The 24,189-nt window shown below is 47.1% G+C and overlaps 1 protein-coding gene and 1 long non-coding RNA gene across 3 annotated transcripts; both read left to right on the top strand.

The window, feature by feature from the left end:
- The first annotated feature begins 20,578 nt into the window (after nucleotides 1-20,578).
- On the top strand, nucleotides 20,579-22,378 carry LOC120675479. Its single transcript, XM_039956681.1, has 3 exons — nucleotides 20,579-21,560; nucleotides 21,677-21,804; nucleotides 21,917-22,378. Exons 1-3 carry the CDS (start codon nucleotides 21,260-21,262, stop codon nucleotides 22,037-22,039), a joined length of 552 nt encoding a protein of 183 aa, XP_039812615.1. The 5' UTR covers nucleotides 20,579-21,259; the 3' UTR covers nucleotides 22,040-22,378.
- Nucleotides 22,379-22,512: 134 nt separating this feature from the next.
- LOC120675480 lies at nucleotides 22,513-23,924 on the top strand. Of its 2 annotated transcripts, none has more exons than XR_005675371.1 (5): nucleotides 22,513-22,669; nucleotides 22,735-22,828; nucleotides 23,305-23,362; nucleotides 23,447-23,506; nucleotides 23,631-23,924. It is a non-coding gene; the product is annotated as an uncharacterized LOC120675480 (long non-coding RNA). The 2 variants fall into 2 exon arrangements; XR_005675372.1 differs by having other exon boundaries at nucleotides 23,617-23,924.
- Nucleotides 23,925-24,189: the final 265 nt, after the last annotated feature.

The raw sequence follows: 24,189 nt of genomic DNA, 5'->3' as shown, positions 1-24,189 counted from the left end.
TTTTCTAACCGTAAGTTGGACGAGAGTGCCAATTTCGTCAAAAGGGTGGACGGGAAACTAATTGGTCTAGCAGTACATCTCTTTTCCTCTATATTAATATATGAACGGCAAAGCTCATGCCGGTTCCGTTTTGAAAAAAAAAATTGCATAATGAAAATTGAAGTTCTGTCGAATAAGATATGCATGCAGCATGCAGGACTGTGGGAGTAGGCTTCACGGAGAAACCATTTGAACCACCAATAGAAAATCATCTTCTCGTCTGTGACAAATGGAACTAAAACAAATACTGGATACAGAACTGTCATGGAGCTGTCCAAGTGTGAAGTGTCCATGCAAGCAAACAAGAAAGAAAATCCAAGCTCGGAGCCTCACCACAACTGTTCGTCAGAATATTCAAGCACGGGAAAGAACCCAATTGGACCGAGCCTGGGAGCCAAGGAAGAATTAGAATGTGAGTTAGCTGTAGGCAGTGATGCCTTTACTGACCATCTCGGCCGGGTAGAGAACAAATGACGGAAAATTAGAATTTGATAGACCGGATTCCTCAGGTGTGTGTGTTTAAGAGAGAGATGGAGACGAACTGAAAGACCTTTTGTCAACGTGTGCATTGACGGGAAACGAACTACTACCAGGGTTAAAAAAACTGGTGGGAACCGGTCCGGTTTGACCGGTTACCAGTCAAACCGGTCCGGGCCGGTTCCGGTTTCGGCCGGTACCCAACCGGCCCAAATTTAAAATTTGAATTTGAATTTAAAAAATGAAAAATTCTAAAAAAAATTCCTAAAAATACTTCAATGTGCGACGAATATAATAGTGTCAAATTTTCTCAAAAAATCGTTCATTTATTATAGTTTGCGAGGATTTGAAGTTAAATCAAAAAAGAAAAAGAAAAAAAATGGGCTGGCCCATTAAGGCCCACCTTATATGGCGACCGGTAAACCGGCCGATAAACCGGTCAAACCGGTCGTTATACCGGTTGGAACTGGTTACACATGCGATTTTGAATTTGGATTTGAATTCAACCGGTTTCCACCGGTTTCCGGTCAAACCGGTCCGGTAAACCGCTACCGGAGGGCGGCGGTTTGACCGGACCGGTCGGGAAAAAAACCCTGACTACTACTAGTACTCAAAATCACAGCACTGAATGTCGCGTGCTCACAGCAAACACACCCGAGCGGGCGAGAGGGCGAGCTTTTCTTTTCTCCTTTCGAAAAAACATGTCTTGTTTTTCTTCATTTTTTTCTTTTCTTTCTTTCCTATCCTTTTTTTCTGTGTCTTTTCTTCCCCCCTCCTTCCCTTCCCCTCTTTTTCGACCAAAGGCATCACACCCAACTTTATAGAAAGCGTAAGAAAGTGTTTACACCTCGGACGAAACAGGCTGGGGTTACCAGCGACCAATAACGCGTTCACGAAGGAGCTCAAGGCTCACAGACTCTCAACTGACGTACCAAAAGATGGGCGGACTAACTCTACTGGATGCAAAGGGAACTTAAGTAAATTGCAGGTACAACCTCTCTACTAAAAAATTACAGATTGAGTTAGGCGCACGCTGCCAACAAAGCATCATGAAGTGTGTCCAGCTTCGCCCAATCTTTCTCACGTTGTAGCCCCCTCCAGCTCATCAGGAGCACCCTTGTCTTGTAAATCAGCTCTATTGGTGACTTCAAGAGTTTGTCTTCAAAGACCCAGGCATTTCTTGTCTTCATCACCCACACACAGAGCCCCTGCGCAAAGAAAGAGAAAGAGAGAGAGTTGAAATTCCTCACTCTACTTTGGGTCAATAACTCTACCAACTCGGCACATTTCGTCGGGACACGCAAAAGGCCACAAAGATCTTTGATCACGGTCCATACAAAGATTGCAACCGGGCACTCAAAAAGGATGTGATCAGCTGTTTCTTTCTCCCCACAAAGTTTGCACTCTTCCGGGCCTGCCCACTTGCGTTTTTTAAGTTGCACCGCTGATTGTATTCTGTCACTGAACGCCATCCAAAGGAAGAACTTGATTTTCAGAGGGATTCTGCACTTCCACACTTTTGTCATCAACACATCTTTCACACCACCGAAAGTCATTGCTCTGTATAAGGACCTAGTAGTATATCGGCCTTTCCCTTCCAAGATCCATTGCATTTCGTCCCTCCCCGGTGTAAGTTGTACTTGGCTCACTAGTTCCTCTAAACGTATCCACTCATTCATTTCATCATCATTTAGAGTTCTTCTAAGTACTATCTGGATAGCACCTGTACCAAGCACATAAAAATGGAGGTGTTTGGATCTCTACAATATTTGAACAGATGGTAGAACTCTACACTCAGAGGGCAATCTCTGACCCAAAAATCTGTCCAAAATCTAGTTTGTTTGCCCCCCCTGACTTGAACCCTTCTCCCTCTCTGGCACCACCGTCTAACTGAGAGTAGCCCTTTCCAAAATTGGGAGCCAACATTTCTAGTCAGTTGGAAGATACTCTTATCCCCCAAGTACTTCTTGCAAAGTAGCTGAACACAAATACTGTTTTCATTCTTCTCCACTCTCTCAATCCATTTGACCAGCAAGCAAATGTTCATAGCTCTAATGTCCATGAAACCAGCACCTCCAAATTCTTTTGGTCTTATCAAGGCTTCCCATTTCACCATGTGATATTTGTGCTTTTTTATTCGTGCTTTGCCAGAAGAATCTTTTCCTAACAACATCTAGAGCTTGATAATTCCCTTCATAAAGCAGATATACACCCATTGTGTACATCGGTATACTGGATAAGCAGGAATTTAGTAGTACCGCTTTTTATTCGTGCCTTCCCTTCCCCTCTGCGCTCTTCCTGGCCTCCTCCCCGGCGCCGGCCAACCCTCCCCTCCCTCCTCGGCGGAGCGGCGCAGGCCCGCGGCCAGTGCATCCGGGCGGATCTGGCGCACACAGCGGCGTGGCGTGGAGAGGCGCAGGGGCGGCCCGCGGCGGTGCAGGCGGCTCGGAGCGGCGGCTCGGCGGCGGTCCGGCGAGCACACCGGCGAACGCGCGGAGATAGGGCGAGCATGAGGATTGGGAGCTCGTCTGGCGCGGCCCTCTGGCGCGGCGCAGGGCCGCGCGGCAGCCGAGCTGGTGTGGCGCAGGGCCGCGCGGCAGCCGAGCTGGTGTGGCGCAGGGCCTCGCAGAGGCGGCGCGGCAGGCGAGATGGCGCGGCGGCTCCGTGGCACGGCGCAGGGCCGCGCGGAGGCGGCCCGCGGCGTGTGGTGGCGCGGCAGGCAAGCTGACGGGACAGCGCGAGGCAGGACAGCGCGCACGCGTGGGGATGGAGTCATGGAGAGGGAGAGAGAGACAGCTTGGCCCTGTTTGGTTTTGTAGCGCGCTAGTAAATAGTGACACTTTGACCGTTTATTACGGTGTCAAACAAAGTCAGTTTACAAAACCAACTCCAGACCCCCCGCGCTAGTGACCCTGAAGAATCTAATGAGTCCTTTGACCGCGCGATTAGAGGACGGTTACTGCAGCATCACTGTAGCAAATCATCGATTAATTACCGTCATTAGATTCGTCGCGAAAAGTTACACCCATCCCTAAATTTTTTTGCAAATAGACTTCATTCGGTCCTTCATACGGGAAAGATTCTCTTCTAAAGCTAGGATTCTAGCGCTCATCCGAACAAGGCCCTTCTGCAGCTGCTGCCCAAGCCAAAAGCTGCCTAGTTGAGTACTATACTAACGCGCCAGGAATTGGCGCGCGCTCATGCGTCGCGGCCCCACGTGGGCCCGGGGTACTGTTCGTAATAAAAAAGTACTATTCATGTGGGTCCCACCGGTACTGTTCATAATAAAAAAATATAATTCGAAATTTAAAATAAAAAAAATTAAAAAGTGGCCCATGTGTTTAAATGTTTAGTTTTTTATGAAAAAAAATTATATACTACATTTACCTCTATTATATATTGGATTTTATTTTCACTTTGTGAACTCGCAAAATATAATTGAATCATACATTCATTTCTAACCCTATCATTTTTTCTACCAAAATTAATAATTAGTGTAAGCTAATCCATCAATTATATCTACTAACATACACAAAATAAATTCTTCTATGTACTATTTATACAGGGCCCATGTGGGCCCTGTGTGTTATTTAGGTGTTACCCACATAATATTCAATTGGAATCCACCCACAAAATATATTTAATTATTTATTTACATGAAAACAATAACCATATTTCATACACTACGTCTACACGTGCTAGCCCCTACTACTTATTGGATTTTAATTCTACTTCATAAACTCGCAAAATATAATTATATGACAATCTATCAACTATACCTATCACACTTCATTCAATACATCAACACGTTGCCAAAATATATCAACACGATATTGCTTTAACTGTAATATACGATAATATATTTTTATTATTATTTTACATCAAATCTTTTGCTACAGGCGCGCAAAGCGCGCCAACCTGCCTAGTCATTTCCAATCCAACCGTCTTTTCTCCTGCACTTGACGTCAGGCTTTCACTGAGGAGTTCGTTACATGCTACATGCTGATCCCGGGTCATCACCGAACCTTGCTGTGTATCCAAAGAGTTACAATACACACAAGAACTGTATCTCTGCCCCCAATGTATGGGCAGAGTTGTAGGTGCGGTATGTATTTCATCATCGAGTAGGATTGCGACCTTAAATTAAATCTATGGGTGTTCATTTCATTGTTTATTTGTAGCCTTGTGCATGTGTTTGAGCTTGTGTCTACTCGTCCTTTGTTGTGTCTCACAGTTCTTGTTGGCCAATTGTAGCTGTAGCTTTTAGTGCAGCTAAAACTTCGTGCTCCGCAAAGATTCTAGCCAGTGTTCTCTGGTCCAGCATAATTGATAGATTTGCGTGAAGTTACACGCAAGCCCCTAATCTTCCTATCTGCTTGATGTTTCTCCAAATCGACGCCATGGGCAATTGGGCATGTACCGGGTTCCGCTGCTGTCTTCTCTTCGTCGAGAAAACCTTTGCCAGCCTCCGCCTGTTTCGTGATGACCATTCCCGAGCGATGAATAACGTAACCACGTTTCAAAATTCCACGGTTAGGTTCGAAGAAACATGCACATTGTTTCAAAATTGAACATGAACACATCACACGCACGACGGCGCAGAGTACACCTCAGTCTCGCCCTATATGAGTTCACTACCAAGCCTGTTTATGGGGGCGGGGCACATGCAACCAGCATTAAGCAACCTATCCTCCGATATCTACCAGCCAAGACAAGAAACTAACATTAGACGGACAACTACATCTACTCATACCGAAGAGGCCCTCGACGGCCGTGGCATGCGCGGAGGCGGCTGTACCGTGCCAACCCAAACCTGCTTCAGTGTCTCCTTCGTGCTGTCCCATCTTTGTTTCAGTCTCCCCTTGGTGCTTTCCCATCCTTGTTTCAGTCTCTGCGCCGTGGCAATCCAAGCTTGCTTCAGACGCAACTTGGTCTTTTCCCAAGTAGCCTTGCCCCACTTCTTTGCTCCACCAAACCAATGTCTCACTTCCGGATCCCCCAGCACCCAAATCAACATCATCGAGGCGGCTGTAGCACAGCTGAAACCAATGCCCCACTTGTATCCAATTGGTTTTGACACAGCGATTGTTAGCAGAGCGACTGAGACGGTGGAGGTTGCTCGGGCCAGATTTGCTGAAACCCTCCTCATCCAATTGATGCCGACCGCGGTCGTCGAAGCCATCATGCCGATTCCGACGCCTCCGAGGGCCAACAGGGTGTAAACCGTCAGATGGGTATCCTTCCACTTCTTGATTTCCTCCCCCACGCCCATGACTTGAAAGATTGTGGAGATGATCAGAACTGCCAGCAGGTTTATGTGATTGGACTCCCAGTTGAAGTATCTCTGAGAATGATGATAATCTAGTTAGAGGGTGAATTATGCCTTAAGGATAGATCAGAAACAAACGAACTGCAACTGACATCGTTCGGTGCCGGAAGACCGTCTCGGAGTGCAGGAGGGGAGTGCGGTGGGCTGCTTCCACTTCTGGCAGAGGGGGGTTGTGGGCAAGGTTCTAAATAGCCGGCTATAGCCATCGTTATAGCCTGTTATAGCTTTTGGGAGAGGAGAAAACTAGGATATGCATCTCTTAGCTCTAAATGGCTAAATCCGCTAATAGCCAGCTATTTCCCGCTATAGCCGCTAAATTATGAATTATTTAGCCAGCTAAATCATATAATTACTTTTTATTAATTATTTGTTTAGTAATGAACCTCATCATTTACAAAACTTAGTATTTAATCAATGACGTAACGAGGGAAATGAAGCCTAAGATGTACTTCGGTCAATGAAATTTTCTTGATTTCATATTTATATGCAAAATTACTCATAGATTTATGTATGGTATTAAAATAGAAATGCATAGTTGTGAGAAATTTCTAGAAGATTAGAGAGCATGCATGAACCATGGTTATCATATTTCATAGTGAAATATGGAATACTCTAGAAATTAGATACTTGTATGACTAGAAAGCATGGCGAAATTCTAAAATTAGATATTTTGTAAAACATTGTGTAGAAGATGGGCACATGGCAAAACCATATAAGACATAGAGTTCTATAAATAGGGGTGCTCCTATCCCCCTCTTGCCATACCATGACATAAGAGGTTTCAAGTAGAAGATTGAAAAGTTCCCATGTAGTGTAGTAGTGTCATGGTAGGGTAGCGATATAAAGAGTGCAAGAGTATTGTGTTGTACTAAATTATGATGAATAAATAGTTGATTTCTTATATAGAGTTGGTCTCTCGTATTAGTGCCCAGGTGAAAGTGGTAGGGGCGTCGATTTCTCAACACATGATATTTCCAGAACCGCTAAATGAGTTAGCTAGGCTATAGCCCGCTATAGTCTATCTTAGCCTCTACAAACACCAACCGCTAAATGCGTTAGCCCGCTATTTTAAACACTGGTTGTGGGGCTTGGGCAGACGAACCTGGCGAGGGAGCAGGAGTAGACCCCGGCGCCTGCGACGGCAGCGGCGGCGGCGACGCCAAGGGAGGAGGAGCAGGGGTTTGCGGTGGAGGCATGTTTGGTGGAAGAGTTGGGGAGGGGGGCAGCGGCGAGGGGGGCACCGTCCGCAGCAATGCGCCGCTCAGGGAGATGCCTCTTCCCGGAATCGCGGACGGGTGAGCGGGCGACGATGTCGCGGCACATCCCAAATCCGCCATTCTTCAAGAAGGGGTGGTGGGGTTTCCACGCCCTGCCTGTGCGCTTCGAGTGGTGCGATGCCTTGGCCTCTCCAGTGATCGCTGCGGGTGAGGAAGAGAGGAGGTGTGCGAGCGAGCGCGAGCGACTGATCGGCGCGGTCGTTCCGTCCACCTCCTCCTCAACGATTTCGAGGAAGGCATCTCCCTCAGCCTTGAGGCGGATGTAGCGGTCCTCCTTGACGATGTTGCTGCTGAGCAATGCCGCCTCCCCGCGCTGGTGGACGAGCACGGATCCGGGTAGTGGCGCGGCCTCCTGGTGCAGGTCAACGAGGTTGGAGCCGAGCGGAGCCATCTCCCGATCCTGCTTGACGAGGTTGACGCCGAGCAGCAGCCCCATCTCCTCGTACTCCTCGTTCGACTCTTCCTCGACGATTTCGTAGCACCCCGTGCCCGCAATTTCGGAGCGTCGCTGCTTGACGAGTTTGCTCGGTAGCAACGCCGCCGCCGCGCGCTGGTGGATGAATTTCTCGACGAGCGGCGCGACTCCGTCGAGAGCGACGAGGTTGGAGCCGGGTAACGCCGCCTCCCTGTCGTCGACGAGCTCGGCGAGTGGCGGACGAGCGACAAGCGCCGCCGGCTGGTCAAGCAGCATCGCGGACCTGGCCGCCGCCAGCAAAGCGCCACCCACGGCACGGTAGGCGTCGGCGACCATCATGGTCGCGCCGCCCACACGGATCCGGGTGTGCGGGTGGGGCGAGCATGTCAAGGGGCGGCGGCGGTGGCGGTGGCGGAGGGCCATGCTGGCTGGGTGATACTGCAGGGCGTAGAGGACGCCTGGTTATATAAGAAGGGCTAGTTTGGATCACGCCAACGCCGACTGATCCGAGCCACGGTGGCGATTCAAAATTTGAAGCCTGACATTACGAGTCGATTCCAAAATATGAAACCGGTCATCATGACATTACGCCTGGTTACGAGCCAAAAGTGCATTTAAAGTTATTGCTATGTTACCAAAAGCAACATACTTAGTATCATTTTAAGTGAGATTCTAACCTTAATTTATTGATCTTATGTAAATAAATGAAAGGTTTACACTTTTGTTTAGTTCTTTTGGCCAAATTTTTTTTGAACCGAAATCTTACTATTTCGGAGTCCTAAATAAAGTCTATTTACAAAATATTTTGCAGGAATGGATTATAAATCGCGAGACGAATCTAATGAGTCTAATTAATCCATGATTAATTCATAATTAGCGGATGGTTATTGTAGCATCAATGTTGCAAAATCATAAATTAAGTAGGCTCATTAGATTCGTCTCGCGATTTACAACCTATCCATACAAAAAGTTTTGTAAATAGACTTCACTTAGTACTCCATGTATGTGTCCAAACATTCGATGTGATGTTTTTGGGTGTAAAAACTTGGGATCCAAACATTCTAATTGACTATTGAACCATATTTTGAAAAAAAATCAGAGTTTAAAGGAATTTATTTATATCTATTGACTTATTTTTAGATCATTCATAGTTGACTAGGCATGCACATAGAATTAGAGATGAAATTAAACCCCGGTAGAAAGTTTGAGGATTAGATTGGTCAATTACATAGTTGAGGGATGAATTTAAGCCTAAGATAAAAATTGAGGGATCAAATCGGCTTTGCTTTTTGTTTCGAAAAATGCCTGATCTAGTTGGGTTGACGGTGGCGTTTTCAGGGGCTTCTTTCTGGTAATCACGCGTGGACAAGAGAGAGGGGAAAAACAAACAAACAAAATCATGCAGCCGGGCTTCGAAGTGTCAATCGTGCAGCTAACTCTAACCCACCGGGCAATTAGCCAGGCCGGCAGCTGCCAAGAGGGTCAGCTTAGCTTTAGCTGGGTTGCACGCGCGGTGGTCCCCTCCCCAGCAGACCAAACTCGCGACTTTTTTTTTAATAAACGCATCGATTAGGACAAGAGCCGCGTTGTTCCGGCGCGCTCGTTTCGTTGACATCCTGCTTTTGCCTGACTTGAAAAGGCTATCAAACCCTATTAAAAAAAAAGGCTATCAAAACCGAAAGCTACTGTATGTACTGTACTGCTGCCGTGCTGCGAGTTGGGCCTCGGCTTGTCCGGCCGGAAACCTGCATACCACTTACCACGTTGTTACCTGCATTTTAGAAGCCTAATGATGCTTTCAGGGTTCAGACAGTGGCAACAGCCAACCGTGCTAGTTTTTTGAAATTTAAATCGGCAAGAGTTATTATTAAAATATTAGATTAAAAAAGTTAAAACAAAATCCCAAGAATGGTTTTGGATAAGGATACAAGCATCGAGAGATTGACGTCGAACTGGCTGCAGGTTGTAGTTTAACTTCGAAAGATGCTCCAGAAATTCGTGATTCATTTGGCAAACGGGGCCCAGCAACTATCCTGTGGCTCCGATTTGGTGGACGGTAACCATGCTCTCCACAACAAGGGCCGGCCCCGGCCCCGTGCCATTGGTGGGCAGTATGCACGTGAACCTTCCATCAGAAAAGGCGTCACTGTTCCTGGGCGATCTCAGCCTGTGGAGAGCAAGTGCATCAAGGACTGCAGGATCAGCCTAGTACTCGCAGCAGTCGGCGATGACCGCGGCAGCCTGCCCGTCCTCGCCTTTCTCCTCATACGCGTTGATGAAGTGTGGATTGCCATGAAAGGCGGCACCACGATCTAGCCACCTACAAAATCGCCAAGATATCCGAGGCCCCGTTCACTTCTTAAAAAGTTTGCTACAGTAACTGTTACATCGAATTTTCGGACACATACATAAAGCATTAAATATAGTTAAAAAATAACTAATTACACAGTCTAACTGATTAGCACGAGATGAATCTTTTAAGCCTAATTAATTTATGATTGGATATTATTTGTCAAGTAACAACAAACTATGCTACAATAACTTTTCATCTCAAAATCACGAACTGAACGGGACCCAAGTTGTACAAGGACTGCAAAGCGAAGTCCGATCCGGCCAAGGAAGTTGGCACTCACCGTCTTCCCGGTCGACTTGCGTACGACGTGCATATAGCTCCCGGATGCTGGGAGCCAGTCGAAGAGGTAGAACTGTGCGAGCTCGGACTTGATCGAGCACCGGAGCGGCATCTCCGGCACGACGACGTAATTCTCCGTGTCGGCGAACTAGTGCAGCCACCCCGGCGTGGGCCGCCCTCGGCAATCGACTCGTCCCACCGCCTTCCTCTCGCTGCTCCCGGCCGCCATCCTCACGAGACGGTGGCCTGGCCGGACAAGGGTCAGGGAGCAGCGTCCAGAACTCGGAGCCGGTCACGACCGGGGTGCCCCGCCTGTATCACGCCACCCAAAGCGTCGCCGTACCGGAACTTCCCGATCGTGGCGAGCGTGCACGGGTCGATCACGGCGGAGCTCCTGGTAGTCTCGGAGAGGCACAGCACCCTGCCGTCCCCGCCCCGACCGGAAGCACGGCGACGTTGGCGTTGTCCGACAGCGCCCTGCCGGTGACGAGCCCGACGACGCCCCTCGCTCGATCCACCAGGCTTGCCGGCTTGGTGGTGGGGCAGTGGCCGAACTCGCGCAGGAGCGGGCGGCCGCGCTCCCTGGCGGCTCTGTAGGCGTCCGACTCGAGCTGCCGCGGCGCGCCCTCGCCGGAAGGAGACGCGGACGAGAGTGGCGTACCCGTCGAAGAGGTGGCCGAGCGCGCTGCCGTCGCCTACCTCCCACACCCCTGGCCCGTTCTGTACCAAAGTTACGTGCGTGACGCGATGGCACGCAAATCGATCACGTGCTGCTCTGTTTGGAGGCGTAACTAGCCAGGCAGGAGCATGTGCGGCAGGTGCACACGGGGGCGCACGTGAATTAGGGTTTGTTTAGATGCCAAAATTTTTTGGCAAAAAACATCATATCACACATTTTGACACATGCATGAAGTACTAAATGAAGTGTATTTATAAAATTTTTTGCACAGATGGTTTGTAAATCGCGAGACAAATCTAATGAGTCTACTTAATTCATGATTTACAATATTAATGCTACAGTAATCATTCGCTAATTATGGATTAATTATAAATTAAGTAGGCTCATTAAATTCGTCTCGCGATTTACAATCCATCCGTGTAAAAACTTTTACAAATAAATTTCATCTAGTACTCCGAAATTTGTAGGCCGCCGCCTTGACTCGCAATCGAGAGCGTTGATGCAAAAACGCGGCGTCACGCGAGCACGCCACCCAATATTGTTTCTACGGTCGGTCGGCCAGACGTGAAAGAATTTACAGTCAATCCGATCACACACTCTCCATCCATTAGCAGAAACCAACCGCCCCGTGTCTTGCTTCCGTGCTCCCAAGCTAACACGGCCCAGCGCGCCAGGCCCACACCCCACGCGACCCACCAGCCATACTTTTCCACCACGAATTTTTATTTTTTAATTGTTTTCTGGCCGCGTAGTTTTCTAGTGACAAATTTTTTACATTTAAATATTCTACTAAACAAACTTTTTATGTCAAAACTTTTCAGTAAACCACGCACAAATTTGGAAAGTTTGTTAGTAAAAATAGATTAGTACAGTTTTCTATTTTTAAGTTTTTTTATCACTCTCAGATAGTTTGAATTTTTTCAATGGGCCTACCCAAAATTGTTTACATCAAATTTTTTGCTAAATATTTTTTGGCTGATTTTTTTTTGTTTATGTACCAAAATTCCAAAAAGCAATGCACAAATCTATAAAGTTCGGTACCTATAATTTTTTATAAAAATTATCATTTTAAATATTTTTTGACTTTCTCAGAAAATTTGAAACTTACTTTTATTTCACTCCCCACCCAAACGCCACATCAATCTGCCTAGCCATCTGTTCCACCCATCAACGTACAGCTGCCACTGAGGCCGCAATGGCACGGTTAGAAGCTGCGACCCAGGCAAACGTGGATTACTCCTCAAAGAGAATTATCGGACAGGGTGAGCGAACCTTCGGAAAAAGAATGCACGGAACCTACCTAGATGCCAAAAAAAGGAATTGATTAGATTGTCGGAAATCGACAGTGAGTCGCGACTGCAAATTAGAAAAGCCCGCACGCCAGCATGCAATCGCTGGGACACGCCTTCCCGCGACTCTTCCGCTGGTTCCGATGAAAATCCAACAAATACTCAGAGAGATGTCAACGGGACATGCCAAACATGAATTCTCTTTTTATCCAACCACTTTTATGTACTATGGCTATCGGAAAATTATGGGAATAAAAGTTTGTCAGAAGAAGAAAAGAAGTGGCATTCATTCAAATTATGTGATGTTTACTTCGCGAAATTTTTTGGGTTCGGCTACTTTAGCACTTTCATTTTTATTTGGTAATAATGTCCAATCATGGACTAATTAGGCTCAAAAGATTCATCTCATCATTTACAGTTAAATTGTGTAATTAGTTATTTTTTAAAACTACATTTAACGCTCCATGCATGCGTCCAAAAATTCAATGTGACCAGAAATCTTGAAAAATTTTGGGAACTAAATATGGCAGGCCTTGCTTTCGCGCGGTGGGAGAGAACGATGGTCGATTACTGATGGTCGATTACTGTCTAGAACGGCCATAAAACTAATAATTTGGAGTTTCAAAAGGTAATAAGATAAAGAAAAATGATATGATAAAGAATACTCCATCCGTCCCATAATATTTGTATTTCTAAGATGGGGGCACGGAAATCAATGATGCAGATAAAATTATGAAAATGCCCCTATAAAGTTCAAACTCCATGCATGCATAGGGGAGCAGTATTGGTACGGACTAGTATGAGTTTGTGGATAGTAGCATCGCTGTTGCTGTGTAGGGAAAGGGTAGAAGGGAATGAGTGGACAAGACCATCCCAGACTTCCGTCAATTTATTTAAGTTGGGTTTTTTTTCTTCATTTAATGCAAGTCTAGAAGCCTCGTTAGTGCATCGGGTAGAAGGGAATGAGTGGACAAGACCATCCCAGACTTCCGTCAATTTATTTAAGTTGGGTTTCTTTTCTTCATTTAATGCAAGTCTAGAAGCCTCGTTAGTGCATCGTGTACTGGGGTCTGCTGTTGTGTATGAAACTTTGTGCAAGTCGACCCTTTATTGTGGGAAAAATTTCAAATCGCAAACGTGCGATTATTACGGGACAAAGGGAGTATGTAAGAATGTTCTTTGGGCTTTGGATTGGTTACCTGGCAGGGTAGAGCGCCGCATTCGTTGACCAGAAAGGTTCTAGTAGGTTTAGACGAACGATGGCTTTGACTAATGCAACCGAACGTGCTGGAGTAGGATGCCGAACTTGTCAAAATTGATGGGGTGTTATATTTGTCAGATTAACTTAAAGTTGGCATATTTGCCAAACTGCTTAAACAAGCGCCAGATAGGCGGATATAATACAAGGTAATGGCTTCATCATGGCCGGCCGTATGTTTGGCCAGTCGTACAGCCGATTCCATCCGCTATCCGTTCACCATCCAACGATGCGAAGCTTCCACCGCAGTTGTTCAGCACGATCCTAACGTTCCATGCATGTGTCCAAAAATTTGATGTGACGAGAAATTTTGAAAATTTTTGGGAACTAAACATGGCAGGCCTTTGCTTTCGCGCGGTGGGAGAGAACTATGGTCGATTACTGTCTAGAACGGCCGTAAAAATAATAATTTGGAGTTTCAAAAGGTAATAAGATAAAGAAAAATGATATGACAAAGAATAGATTGAATTTGTGCTGAAACGTGACATCACACGAGCATTATTGAACAAGCAACTCGCAAAGAAGAAGCTTAGTTGTTTGTTGTGTGAGTAATCCCATTATGTAAATCCTCAAGGCCCGGGCCTTTCATGCATTTCTAGCTTCTTAGGCGGGTCAGCGCACGGATTCGAGACGCGTTGTGTAAACTGTACGCTATTCTCTATCTTAATACAATGATACACAACTCTCCTGTGTATTTGAGATTTTTTTTAAATATGGTACATCTCTCCTCAAAATCAGATCAAATTAAACTCCAAAATTCATGTAGCTTCCGGAATCAGGACAGCAAAGGGAAGAGGTCATAGGTGAGTAGATTAAGAGTCCGTTTTGTTCAGCTGTGAACTGGTTGTGGCTTCCAAAAAAAAAAAGCCAATACCTAAACCAAAGGACCCTGAACGAGGCAGTAGCTTTGTCCCAAAGCAGATTTCCCGTAGTGTAACTTTCACAGCCCCTCCGAACCAGCTTTTAGCGGTTGTGAGATGATGAAGTTGCAAAATATTACCCATCTATCACTGGTAAGTGAAGATATCGGTTCATTTCCCCCATCTGAGCCCCACACAGACCCCATCGTTCCCTTCCTCGCGAGATGCTCCCCGGCGGAGCAAGATACTCGCCCCCAACGCCGCGTTCTCCAGGGCACCTACTGGCCGGGCCCATCTCCGCCGCCCAGATCCTTCTATTCCTTGCTGTTGGAGGTCCTGCCACGGCTACCTTCACCTGTCGCGCTCCCGGCGGCATCACCTCCTCCCTCCATCTTCCCGCCAGCTATAGATGGCCAACCAGGCCGCTCGGGCACGACACGGCCCTGAGCACGGCCGGCACTAGCACGGGGAGGCACGGCACGCCGGGGCACGGCGGCGCCGCCGTGCCGTGCCGCGTAGTGCCACCGTGCCGGCATCCCGGTCCAGGCACGGCCCTATGACGGCGCCGGCGTGCCGTGGAGGCCGGAGGGGCGGCGGCGGTCCGCGCGGGGGCGGCAGCGGCGGACGACCGGCGATGGCGGAAGGCCGAGAGCGAGGAAGCGGTCAGCGAAGGATGGAGGCAAGGTTCGGGCACACGGCCGGAGGCGAGGTCCGAGCTCGCGGAGGGAGGCGGCGAGGTCTGAGCTCGCGGACGGCAGGAAGGGAGCGGCGCTGCGGATCCGGCCGGAGGAGGGAGCGGCGTGGCGGCGGCTGGGGGGGGGGGAAGAGGAGCGACGCGAGTCGCCGGTCGCAAGGATATAGATGAGAGGGGGGAGCGACGCGGGGTGTTTAACGGGCCGAGGCCGTGCCGCCCCATGCTGGTGCCTTAGCCGGACTGGGTCCGTGCTAGTGCCGCGGGCCGAGATTGCGGCCCAGGCACGGCCCGACGGTTGGCACGGGCCCGCAAGGCCACGGGCCGGGCCGTGTTCGGGCTGTGCCCGTGCCAGCCCAGCGGGCTCGCCCCAGTTGGCCAACTATACCGCCAGTGCGGCCGCGTCCCCACACCGATGGCCCCCACCGCGAGGTGTGAGCGAGCAACTCTGCTGCTGCGCACGAGCTTCGGTGCAAGCGAGCGCCGCCGCGGGCGAGCTCCAGCCCTCCGGCGCGAGCGGACATCGTTACAGGCGAGCTCCGCCGCGAGCGCCGTCGCGGGCAGGCGCCGCCATGGACGAGAGCCGGAGGGAGCGCACCCCACGAGCGCTCCCCGCACCGGAGGAAGAACATCTGATGGGTGGATCCACTGGTCAGTGAGTGAGGGAGAAAGTTGAGTTGGAGTGTTGTGTATGACATGCAGAGTCTGCAAAAGCAGTTTTTTGAAAGTTACAGTCAATTCAACCAAACGGCTTTCTACTTTTCAACAGCTCACAACTGTTTTTTTCACGGCTCACAGTCTACAGCTGTTTTCTTCACGGCCACAACTCAACCAAATATCTCCTAAGTGGCCAACCACCACTAGCTGCGAGAGGTCGGCAAATAGGTGGTTTACAGGCAACAAGAAGGGTGGAGCAAACACCTCTCGCCAAATAGGTGGTTTACAGGCATCAAGAAGGGTGGTTTACAGGCATCAAGAAGGGTGGAGCGAACAACGTACCTCAGTGATGATAAAGATAAGACGTACCACAAATTAAACTATTTTCTAGAACATGAATTAGAAAGTTATATGAAATTAATTCACGGAGCTGAAATGTGGTGAGAAAGTCACAGGGACTTATCCTTGATGTGAATGGCAACACCTCGTGCCTTTACAAACAAAGTTTATTGGACTGAATGGCCAAAATTTAGTTATTTTGTAATGAAGTCTTATGCCTATAATGTTATTTTTAAAATCTTCAAACCAAGCAGCATAATCTATATTAACCGTCTTTTAAAATTTTAACCATAGTAACCGTAGGGTACTATGCCAGTACGTAGTAAAAATTAGTATCTAAAAATCAAAATAAACTGTAATTAGGGAACAAGGGAATATGTCCTAGATTTGGCATGCCAGGTAGGTTGCGAAGGGGAGTGCGTGGGGAAAAAAAGTACAGCACATGGGGTTGAAAAGGTATGGTTAAAAAGTAGAGAAAATGCTAAAATTCCTATCAATCGACTGTGGACCCGTCATTCTTATAGGATGTTGATAATGAAAGTTGAATGAATCTCGAACAAAATATCGTCGAATTACAATTCTTATCACGGACTAGACAAAACTGGATGGATACATGTGCAATCAAGCCTGCAGGTTTAAAGTTGGACCGGGAATGTCGAGGCCAAGCCAAACACTGCAAGCCGACATTCAACCTATTATTGTCATTGATGAGTCCATTTGAACTTTGAAACCCAGCCCAAAAAAGTTGCATGAATATCAAAAGCTAAGCCAAACTATTGAGGCATCTCTCTACTTAAATAAATAAACAGATAAGCATTGCTATTCTGCACCTGCACCTGGGTACCTGGGTCTAGCTACATTCAACTAATTACTACTCCCTCCTTCCCCGTTTATAAGGCATGGTGGAACATGACACGGTCTTCTAAACAACACTTTGACCATTTATTTATCATATATTATATCACTTTTGATTATAAACTTATAATCATTGTAAAATATATTTGATTATGAATCCAATCATATGAAATTTGCATTATAAAAATAAAAATTTAATAGTCAAATTATTGGTCAAAGATGACAAGGTTTGAATCTTGATATACGTGTATGCCTTATAAACAGGGAAGGAGGGAGTAATAATAACTGTTGTGTGCGATTACTAAACTCCATTTTACTAAACGTAATTTGGCTGCTTGGTGTAGAATAAACGCTATGCCTAAGGCGCAAAATAGTATTATTATTGATTATCTAAAAATTAAGCATCTTTAGGCATATATCAAAAATCAACAAAATGCCCAATGTCAAAGGTTGTTGTGGGTAGACGCTACCTCCAGCGGGCGTGCTTCATCATAGTTCACATACTTGGTTGTCAGTAGACCTGACTATCAATAACTCCATTTTTGATCTCTTTCGATGAAAGTACAAGAAAGATGCAATTCTAGATAAGAGCTTTGTACAATAATTTATCTAAAAGTATTCCATACTTATAACGTTTAGGACAACATATACGGTTAGTTAAAAATATAAGCGGATGGAGGGGTGCCGCAAGGTGAACGGCATCTTGGACCGGGCCTCATTAGGGTACAGGTAGGGCCGGGCCCAAATAATACCTATTTAGAAAAAAAATAATATTAAATATTAGATGCTTTAATATTCGTGCAAATTTTATGGAAAAGACCACCAGAATAAAACTCAAAATATAATATATTTAAGAAATGAGGTATAGTATTAGTTAGTGGCTTCCTGTTTTGAAGAGCATCAGTGCATCACCATACCTGCAGGAAGAAGAATTTAGTCTTGGTATGCACCATTTGTTATTAATCTTGAAATCTACTGAGATTTAGTCCTTTGAAAATGCTCGTAAAGGTATCATAGGGATTTCTATATATGAAAGTTCGCGACCTAGGCGTGCTGTGAGCGTATCCAAATCGGCCCAAATTCTGTCCGCCATTCGTCGCAGCATCGGACGGCCTCGCACCATGGTTCATACTGTTTTTCACAGTTCACGTTGACGCCGGCGCCGCCATCGCTGGTTCTGTCCACATTGCTGTGGCGTCTGTGAGCCTTCCTCCTCCGTAAGTACTCTTCCTGGCCAGTAGCTCCTCTATCCACTAGAACATAATGCGCGCTTTGCGCGCCCGATCACGAGTTGCATACAGTATCCAATATCCCATGCAAATATTCTAATAATATTAATATTGTTGATTGAATGGGATCTGCAGCTCATAGGTGCTGTGAAAACCATAAATTATATTTAACAATCAGTATTAGTAGCTACCAAACATTTTAACATGTAACTTAGAATACTGATCCAAATAAGAGTGAAATACTAAGATATTAAAAGGAGGAGATAACACACTTTGTAGTCATACAATATCCAAAAGAGTTTCACTGATGTTGAAAGCACCAAGTTATAAAGGGCAGACACCCAGAGGCTCCCACTCGAGTGGGGTCTGGGGAAGGGAAATATACAGGCAAGCCTTACCCCCACAGTAAACTGCGGGGAGACCGCTCGAACCCACGACCTGGCACTTCGGTGAGCAAGCGCTCAACCAACTGCACCAGGCCTGCCCTTCATATAAAATGCCTAAATATATATAGCACCAAGCAACAGGGCATCAGATGCAGATTAAGGCATGGTTGGAACTGTGTAAACATAAAATAAGCTGCTCCCCTTCTTCCTTCTAAGCATCGTCATTTGGAACTGTAAATATAGGAACGATAGTTAGTTGCTATAGAGCTTGTTAATAGCCACACGAAGAGTTTACAATAAATCTAATATTTTGAGGAGGCAGCCATATTTGAATCAAGATATGATGTTGAAAAAAATTAAAGTGATCAGAAGCATCTCTATGGTACCTATGGCTATGTCTCTCACATATACTCACAATTTGGAAGAGAAAGATATAAAACAATAAAGAGGCACATGTAAAGAATTATTAGAAATTCTATGTTGACATTCAACTTGAGAGGAAGGCTGTTGTCTAGGTAGGCAAATTATATAAGCAGGAGGATATGTAAATAGGGCAGCAATATGCAAAATCAGATATCTTTTTGCATTGCTAAGTAGAGGAAGATGCTTACATTAGTATAAATGATATATGCACTATCAATTTTATAGATACTATGATATACCAAATGTCCAACTTGGTGACGACTAATAAAGATAATGCTTTACGATCAAGTGCAGCCATGATCTAGTCGGTCTATCTATTTTATTTGCAGTTTGTAGCAAGGAGATACCTAGATTTGGAAATGCCATGTTCACAACCACGAGCTTTGCTTCCAGTGTCTTTATCAAGCAGTAGCTTATTGATGATTTTCTTGTTAGAGGAGTAGTGAAACCTGAAAAATAAACATGTTAGTTACCATGGTATTACTTGACATGTTGAAGAAAACAAATTTATGTTTATAAGGTCGATCTTTTCTTACGATAGTCTTTTCTATCTTTGTTGCAGAATTGCCAGCTCTCTTGATCCAACTGACTTCGATAGCGAACGAATCCAGCAGACTCCAGACTTTAGTTACTTTTTCGCGGGGCGTCTATACATAACACGCACGACAGCAACTGTCGTCGCAGCAGGAGGTCGGTCCACCATGGCCCGCTGGATGTGCACCCATGAACTTGCATCATAAAAGATGTTCTAAAAATAAATTAAAAATTGTTTTAGAAAGACAACAATATTTTGATTGTGTTGTTACTAAGGAGATGTAAAAATGTTCATCATAGAAAGATTGTTTAAAGATAAAATAAATTATTCCAAAAATAAAATTTCATATTCTAAGAAAAATATTCTAGAAAATGTTTTAGAGCAAAAAATATTTTAAATAATATTTTTCAAACGTAGGTAAGTGTGATCTAGTTTTGAAAGTCTTAACACAAAGATCACTACGGTGTAATCTTAATTTGATTTAGATAATTAGTTTGTGAAATACAAATTTTTTTAGTTGGAGTACATGCACATAAACTGAGATATGTCAGGTGAGGTATGCAGCCGCTAATTTTTTTACACTTGAATGCTCCGTGAGTGGTTCGTTCGAGGCAGCTGGCTAGAATCGGCCTATGAAAAATAACAGATGGGCTAAAAGCATGCGCCAGCAACCGTGACGTGGTGCATTATGGTCTAGGAGCATGGAGCAACCCAGTTGTTACAGTCACTAGACCCATCCATTTTACGCCCCTGTACATAACGTGGCGAGAAGCAGAGGGCACCGCAAGCCGCGAAACGGGGACGAGCGAGGAGGAGCTACCTCTCTTTAATTAAGGTCTCTTTAATTAAGGGGGCGTTTAGTTGCATTTGGCAAAAAATTTTGGATGTCAAATCAGCAGTTTGATCGGATGTCGGGTGAGCTTTTCGAACACTAATTAAAAAATTAATTTCAGAACTCACTTGGAAACCGCGAGACGAATCTTTTGAGGCCTTTGACCGCATCATTAGAACATGTTGGTACTGTAGCACTTATGGCTAATCATACACTAATTAGGTTCAAAAAATTCGTCTCGACGTGTACATCCAAACTGTGTAATTAGTTTTGTTATTTAATTACATATAGTGCTTCACACATGTGTTGAAAGGGGAGGTGAAAATTTTTGGGTAAAAATGTAACTAAACGGGCCTTAACCTGATTCTCTCTTTCTCTCTCCTGCGTCTTCTCCGTCGCGCCTCTTGTCTCCTCTCCCCTGCTCCTAAGGAGCTCCAATGGAGAGGGACGGACGACGCTCTCTAATGGCCACGCGCAGAGGCTCCGTCTCCAACGACTCCCTCTCCGGCCTGTGCGGCGGCAGCCGTGCGCGCGGCGCGGCCGGCCTGCGCGGCGACGGCGGGGCCGGCCTGCGGGCGGCGGCGCGGTCGGCTGCGCGGCAGCGGTGGCCATGGCGCGCTTGAGCCCCGGCCTCGAGCTCCCACACCGCCAACGGCGCCCCTCCGTCCCGCACTGTCCGCTGCCCTCGATGTGGCTTGCTGCGGCTCGGCCGTGCTCGGCCGCGGCTCCCGGCGGCACGGCGGGCCGAGGTTGACCTCCACCGGTAGGCGGAGCTATCCCGGCCTCCCCGCTCGGCATCTATACCGTGCGGCCACCGCTTGGCATCTCGTCGTACCCTCATTCCCTCCTCCTGCCAATTTCGCTTCCTCCCGATGGCGCTAGCCCCGCGCCCCGGTCCGGCCGCGCGCGGCAGCACGTCCGTCCGGCCGCGTCCCGCCGCTCCTCCGCCCGGCCGCGCCTCGTCCGCCCCCCCGCTGGCGCACCTCTATTCGGCCGCGCGCCGCCGCTCCTCCGTCCGACCACGTGCCGCCGCGCCTCCGTCCAGGTGCGGCCCGTGATGGTGCGGCGGACTATGGCGTCACGGTTCGGCGAGAGGCCGCGTCGCCGGAGAGCTAGCTCGACGTGCAGTGCCGGTGGAGGTCGGCCGGGCTGCAGCTGCCGGACGGGACCATCCTGGTGGAGCAGGGGGCCGCCGCCATCAGGATTGGATGATGCGTCAAGTTTGCCGGCAAGAACGAGGAAGAGAAGCATGAGTATTGGCGGCGGCGCGAGCTCCACCCCCCTGCGGCCAGAATTGCTCCTGAAGCCCGAGGACGCGCTGCTGCTGGGCCAGGTCCACCGCCTCGTCACGTCGCAAGGTGCGTGCCTGCCCTCCGCTCGTAGATCCCTCTTCGTCGTGGCCCAATTCCTCCGCTCCGGATGAGACGAGCTAATCCGTTCCCCATTCCCACCACTGATGCTGTCGCGTGCGCAGAGGTGACGAAGGCGATCCAGGCCTGGCGGCAGGACAAGGCGCGGCGGTGCAAGGAGGCGGCGCCCGACGACCGGCGGCCGCCGCCGCAGCCCGGGCCCGCCGTCGCCGCCGGCCAGGCGAGCGCTCGCGTGCGGCTCGCTCGCTCGCTCGTCCCCTGTCTGGCGTTCGCGTTCTGAGTGAACGAACTGCGAGTTCCGGCCTCCGATGATGAATCGCTGACTCGCCGCGGTGCTCGTGCAGGAATGTCAGCGGGCGGATAAGTCGGACCAGCAGCACCGCGGCGGCGGCGGGTCCGGTGGCGTCGGGGCGAGGGGGCGGCACTGGCGGCCGTCGCTGCAGAGTATCTCCGAGTCGGCGAGCTGACGCGGCGTGCGCCGAGGCCGGCTGCTACCCGGCCGCGGCGAGCGGCTCCGGAGCGACAGACCGAGCGCGACGGCATTTTCAACAAGAAGCGCTTGCATTTTCAACGAATGATGGTTTACTCACTCAGACGTCTTTAGTTCTTCTGGTTTCCATTTGGCAATGACCTGCAACTGCAAGAGTCTTGTTTTGCTTTTTAATATATATACATAGCGTCAGTATATGTCTATCTTTCAAAGATACAGTCAGAGAGCACGAAACCTCAGAATGCTTCTTGTGAAGTTAAAATAATTAGATGGCAGGTTGATTATTTGTGCCCAACAGGAAATATGCTGTTTGCAATGTTCCTGGGTTTAATTACATTGACTTGGTGAATAAAAGATACTCAAACGACAGTTGCAGGTCGCCTAAAATTGAAACAGTGTATGAATGCATGACACCTTGCTCATGCTGCCTGCTCTTTTATTCATTCAAAGATCGTACCATGCCAGCTGCATCTTCATTATGAAGCCGAAGAAACAAGACACTCTCCAAGTTCATACAAGCAGTCTCCTTTCAGCTATGGCCTATGTTCCCATTTGTCCCCTCTGCAATGGAATCCGGAACTATCCTCTCCTAAAAGAAGCTACAAAGGTGTATTTCCTACTTTTTCTAAAATTTAACTTTAGCTGAGTAACTCAACCTGCTAATTTCCCCAGGATCAAGTGCAGATATTTGAACGATTGTTTTCCACTGACCTGTTTCTGACAACCAACGAAAAATGTTAAATGTTCTTCTCCAATGAATGCAAAGGTATGCATCCATAATATTCAGTTGTCACCATTTCATGTTCAAAGGTCTTGTTTGGCAATGCTAGAATTCTAGCACGCACACATCCTGAAAAAAGAATCTCGCATGCATGAAGTACTAAATGAAGTCTATTTGTAAAACCTTTTTAGGGATAGGTGTAACTTTTCGCAACGAATCTAATGACGTTAATTAATTGATAATTAGCTATAGTGATGCTACAGTAACCATCTTCTAATCGCGCGGTCAAAGGCCTCATTAGATTCTTCAGGGTCACTAGCACGGGGGTTCTGAAATTGGTTTTGTAAACTGGCTTTGTTTGACACCGTAATTAGTGGTCAAAATTTACTATTCATTACCATGCTACCAAACCAAACAAGGCCAAAGACACAAGAATGGAGAGCTTCTACAAAAGGAGTCGTCCATTCCTGACAATACTTCAGAGAGAGGCACTGCCTTCATACAAGTCTCACTGTTTTCAGGATGGAGAACCTGGTGCTTAAGCTCCTTCTCCTCGTCCTCCTATTACAACTCTCGCTGGTATGTGCTTTGCATAATTTTTTCCATGCTAAACTTGCCACATTGTATGTTTTATAAACCCTTGCAATTTACGATTTGTGACAGCTGCTATCCTGACCATTCGGCGTCGCATGTCCAGCATCCGCCTTCACAATGCCCATTCAGGTATTTTTTAACTTTAAAGTGTTTGCTACCCTGCCACAGATAATTTGTATATTCCAACCATATAGGATATCCCGTATATTTTGCTAATTATGATTCCATTGTAACATCAGTCATTCTTATGCAGCCTCCGGCCCGAGATGAAAGCTTCGACTTCATAACGCGGATATAATCTGAACCTCAGGAGCCAGCATATTCCCTAATCTTTCATCGTGCGGCAACAACGATAACCAAAGTTGCCGGTATTTTGTGCCACCAGCAACGTCGGGCCTTTTCAAGTTAACGCGTACAAACTAATTACAAAGCTCCACCATCATATTGTTATGCAGACCCATTCTCATCTGATCATTGTAATATGATATTTCAAGACTTAATTCTTGTACTATAGTATAGCCCTATCTGACTCTGTTTTCTATCGGTACCTAAGCCCTTGATCGCTTCAGCCTGCGTAGCATTCCGTCAAATGAACGATGTCTGCTAAAACCGTTCTGCATCATCCAGCGCTTCAAATAATAAACATTATGCCTCCATCTTTACGTAAACTAATACCCAGATTGATGCCTACTTTGTTCCACAAAACAGATGGCCGTTTTGCAGGTCCCCGCGCGCCACTAGTATTCATATAAATGTGCAGGGCAGATCCAGCGGTGGGTCTGGAGAGGCTAAGTCCCTCCTACCACTGGAAA

The sequence above is a fragment of the Panicum virgatum genome, chromosome 5N (genome assembly GCF_016808335.1).
Source record: "Panicum virgatum strain AP13 chromosome 5N, P.virgatum_v5, whole genome shotgun sequence".
NCBI lineage: Eukaryota > Viridiplantae > Streptophyta > Magnoliopsida > Poales > Poaceae > Panicum > Panicum virgatum.
This window is presented reverse-complemented; position numbering and strand designations above follow the sequence as displayed.

Bases quoted from the DNA above. Each gene is read 5' to 3' on its own strand.
- LOC120675479 (XM_039956681.1), top strand. From the start codon at position 21,260: ATGGTGCGGCGGACTATGGCGTCACGGTTCGGCGAGAGGCCGCGTCGC. The intron at 21,561-21,676 runs GTGCGTGCCTGC...TCGCGTGCGCAG, and splicing joins CCGCCTCGTCACGTCGCAAG to AGGTGACGAAGGCGATCCAG. The intron at 21,805-21,916 runs GTGCGGCTCGCT...GTGCTCGTGCAG, and splicing joins CCGGCCAGGCGAGCGCTCGC to GAATGTCAGCGGGCGGATAA.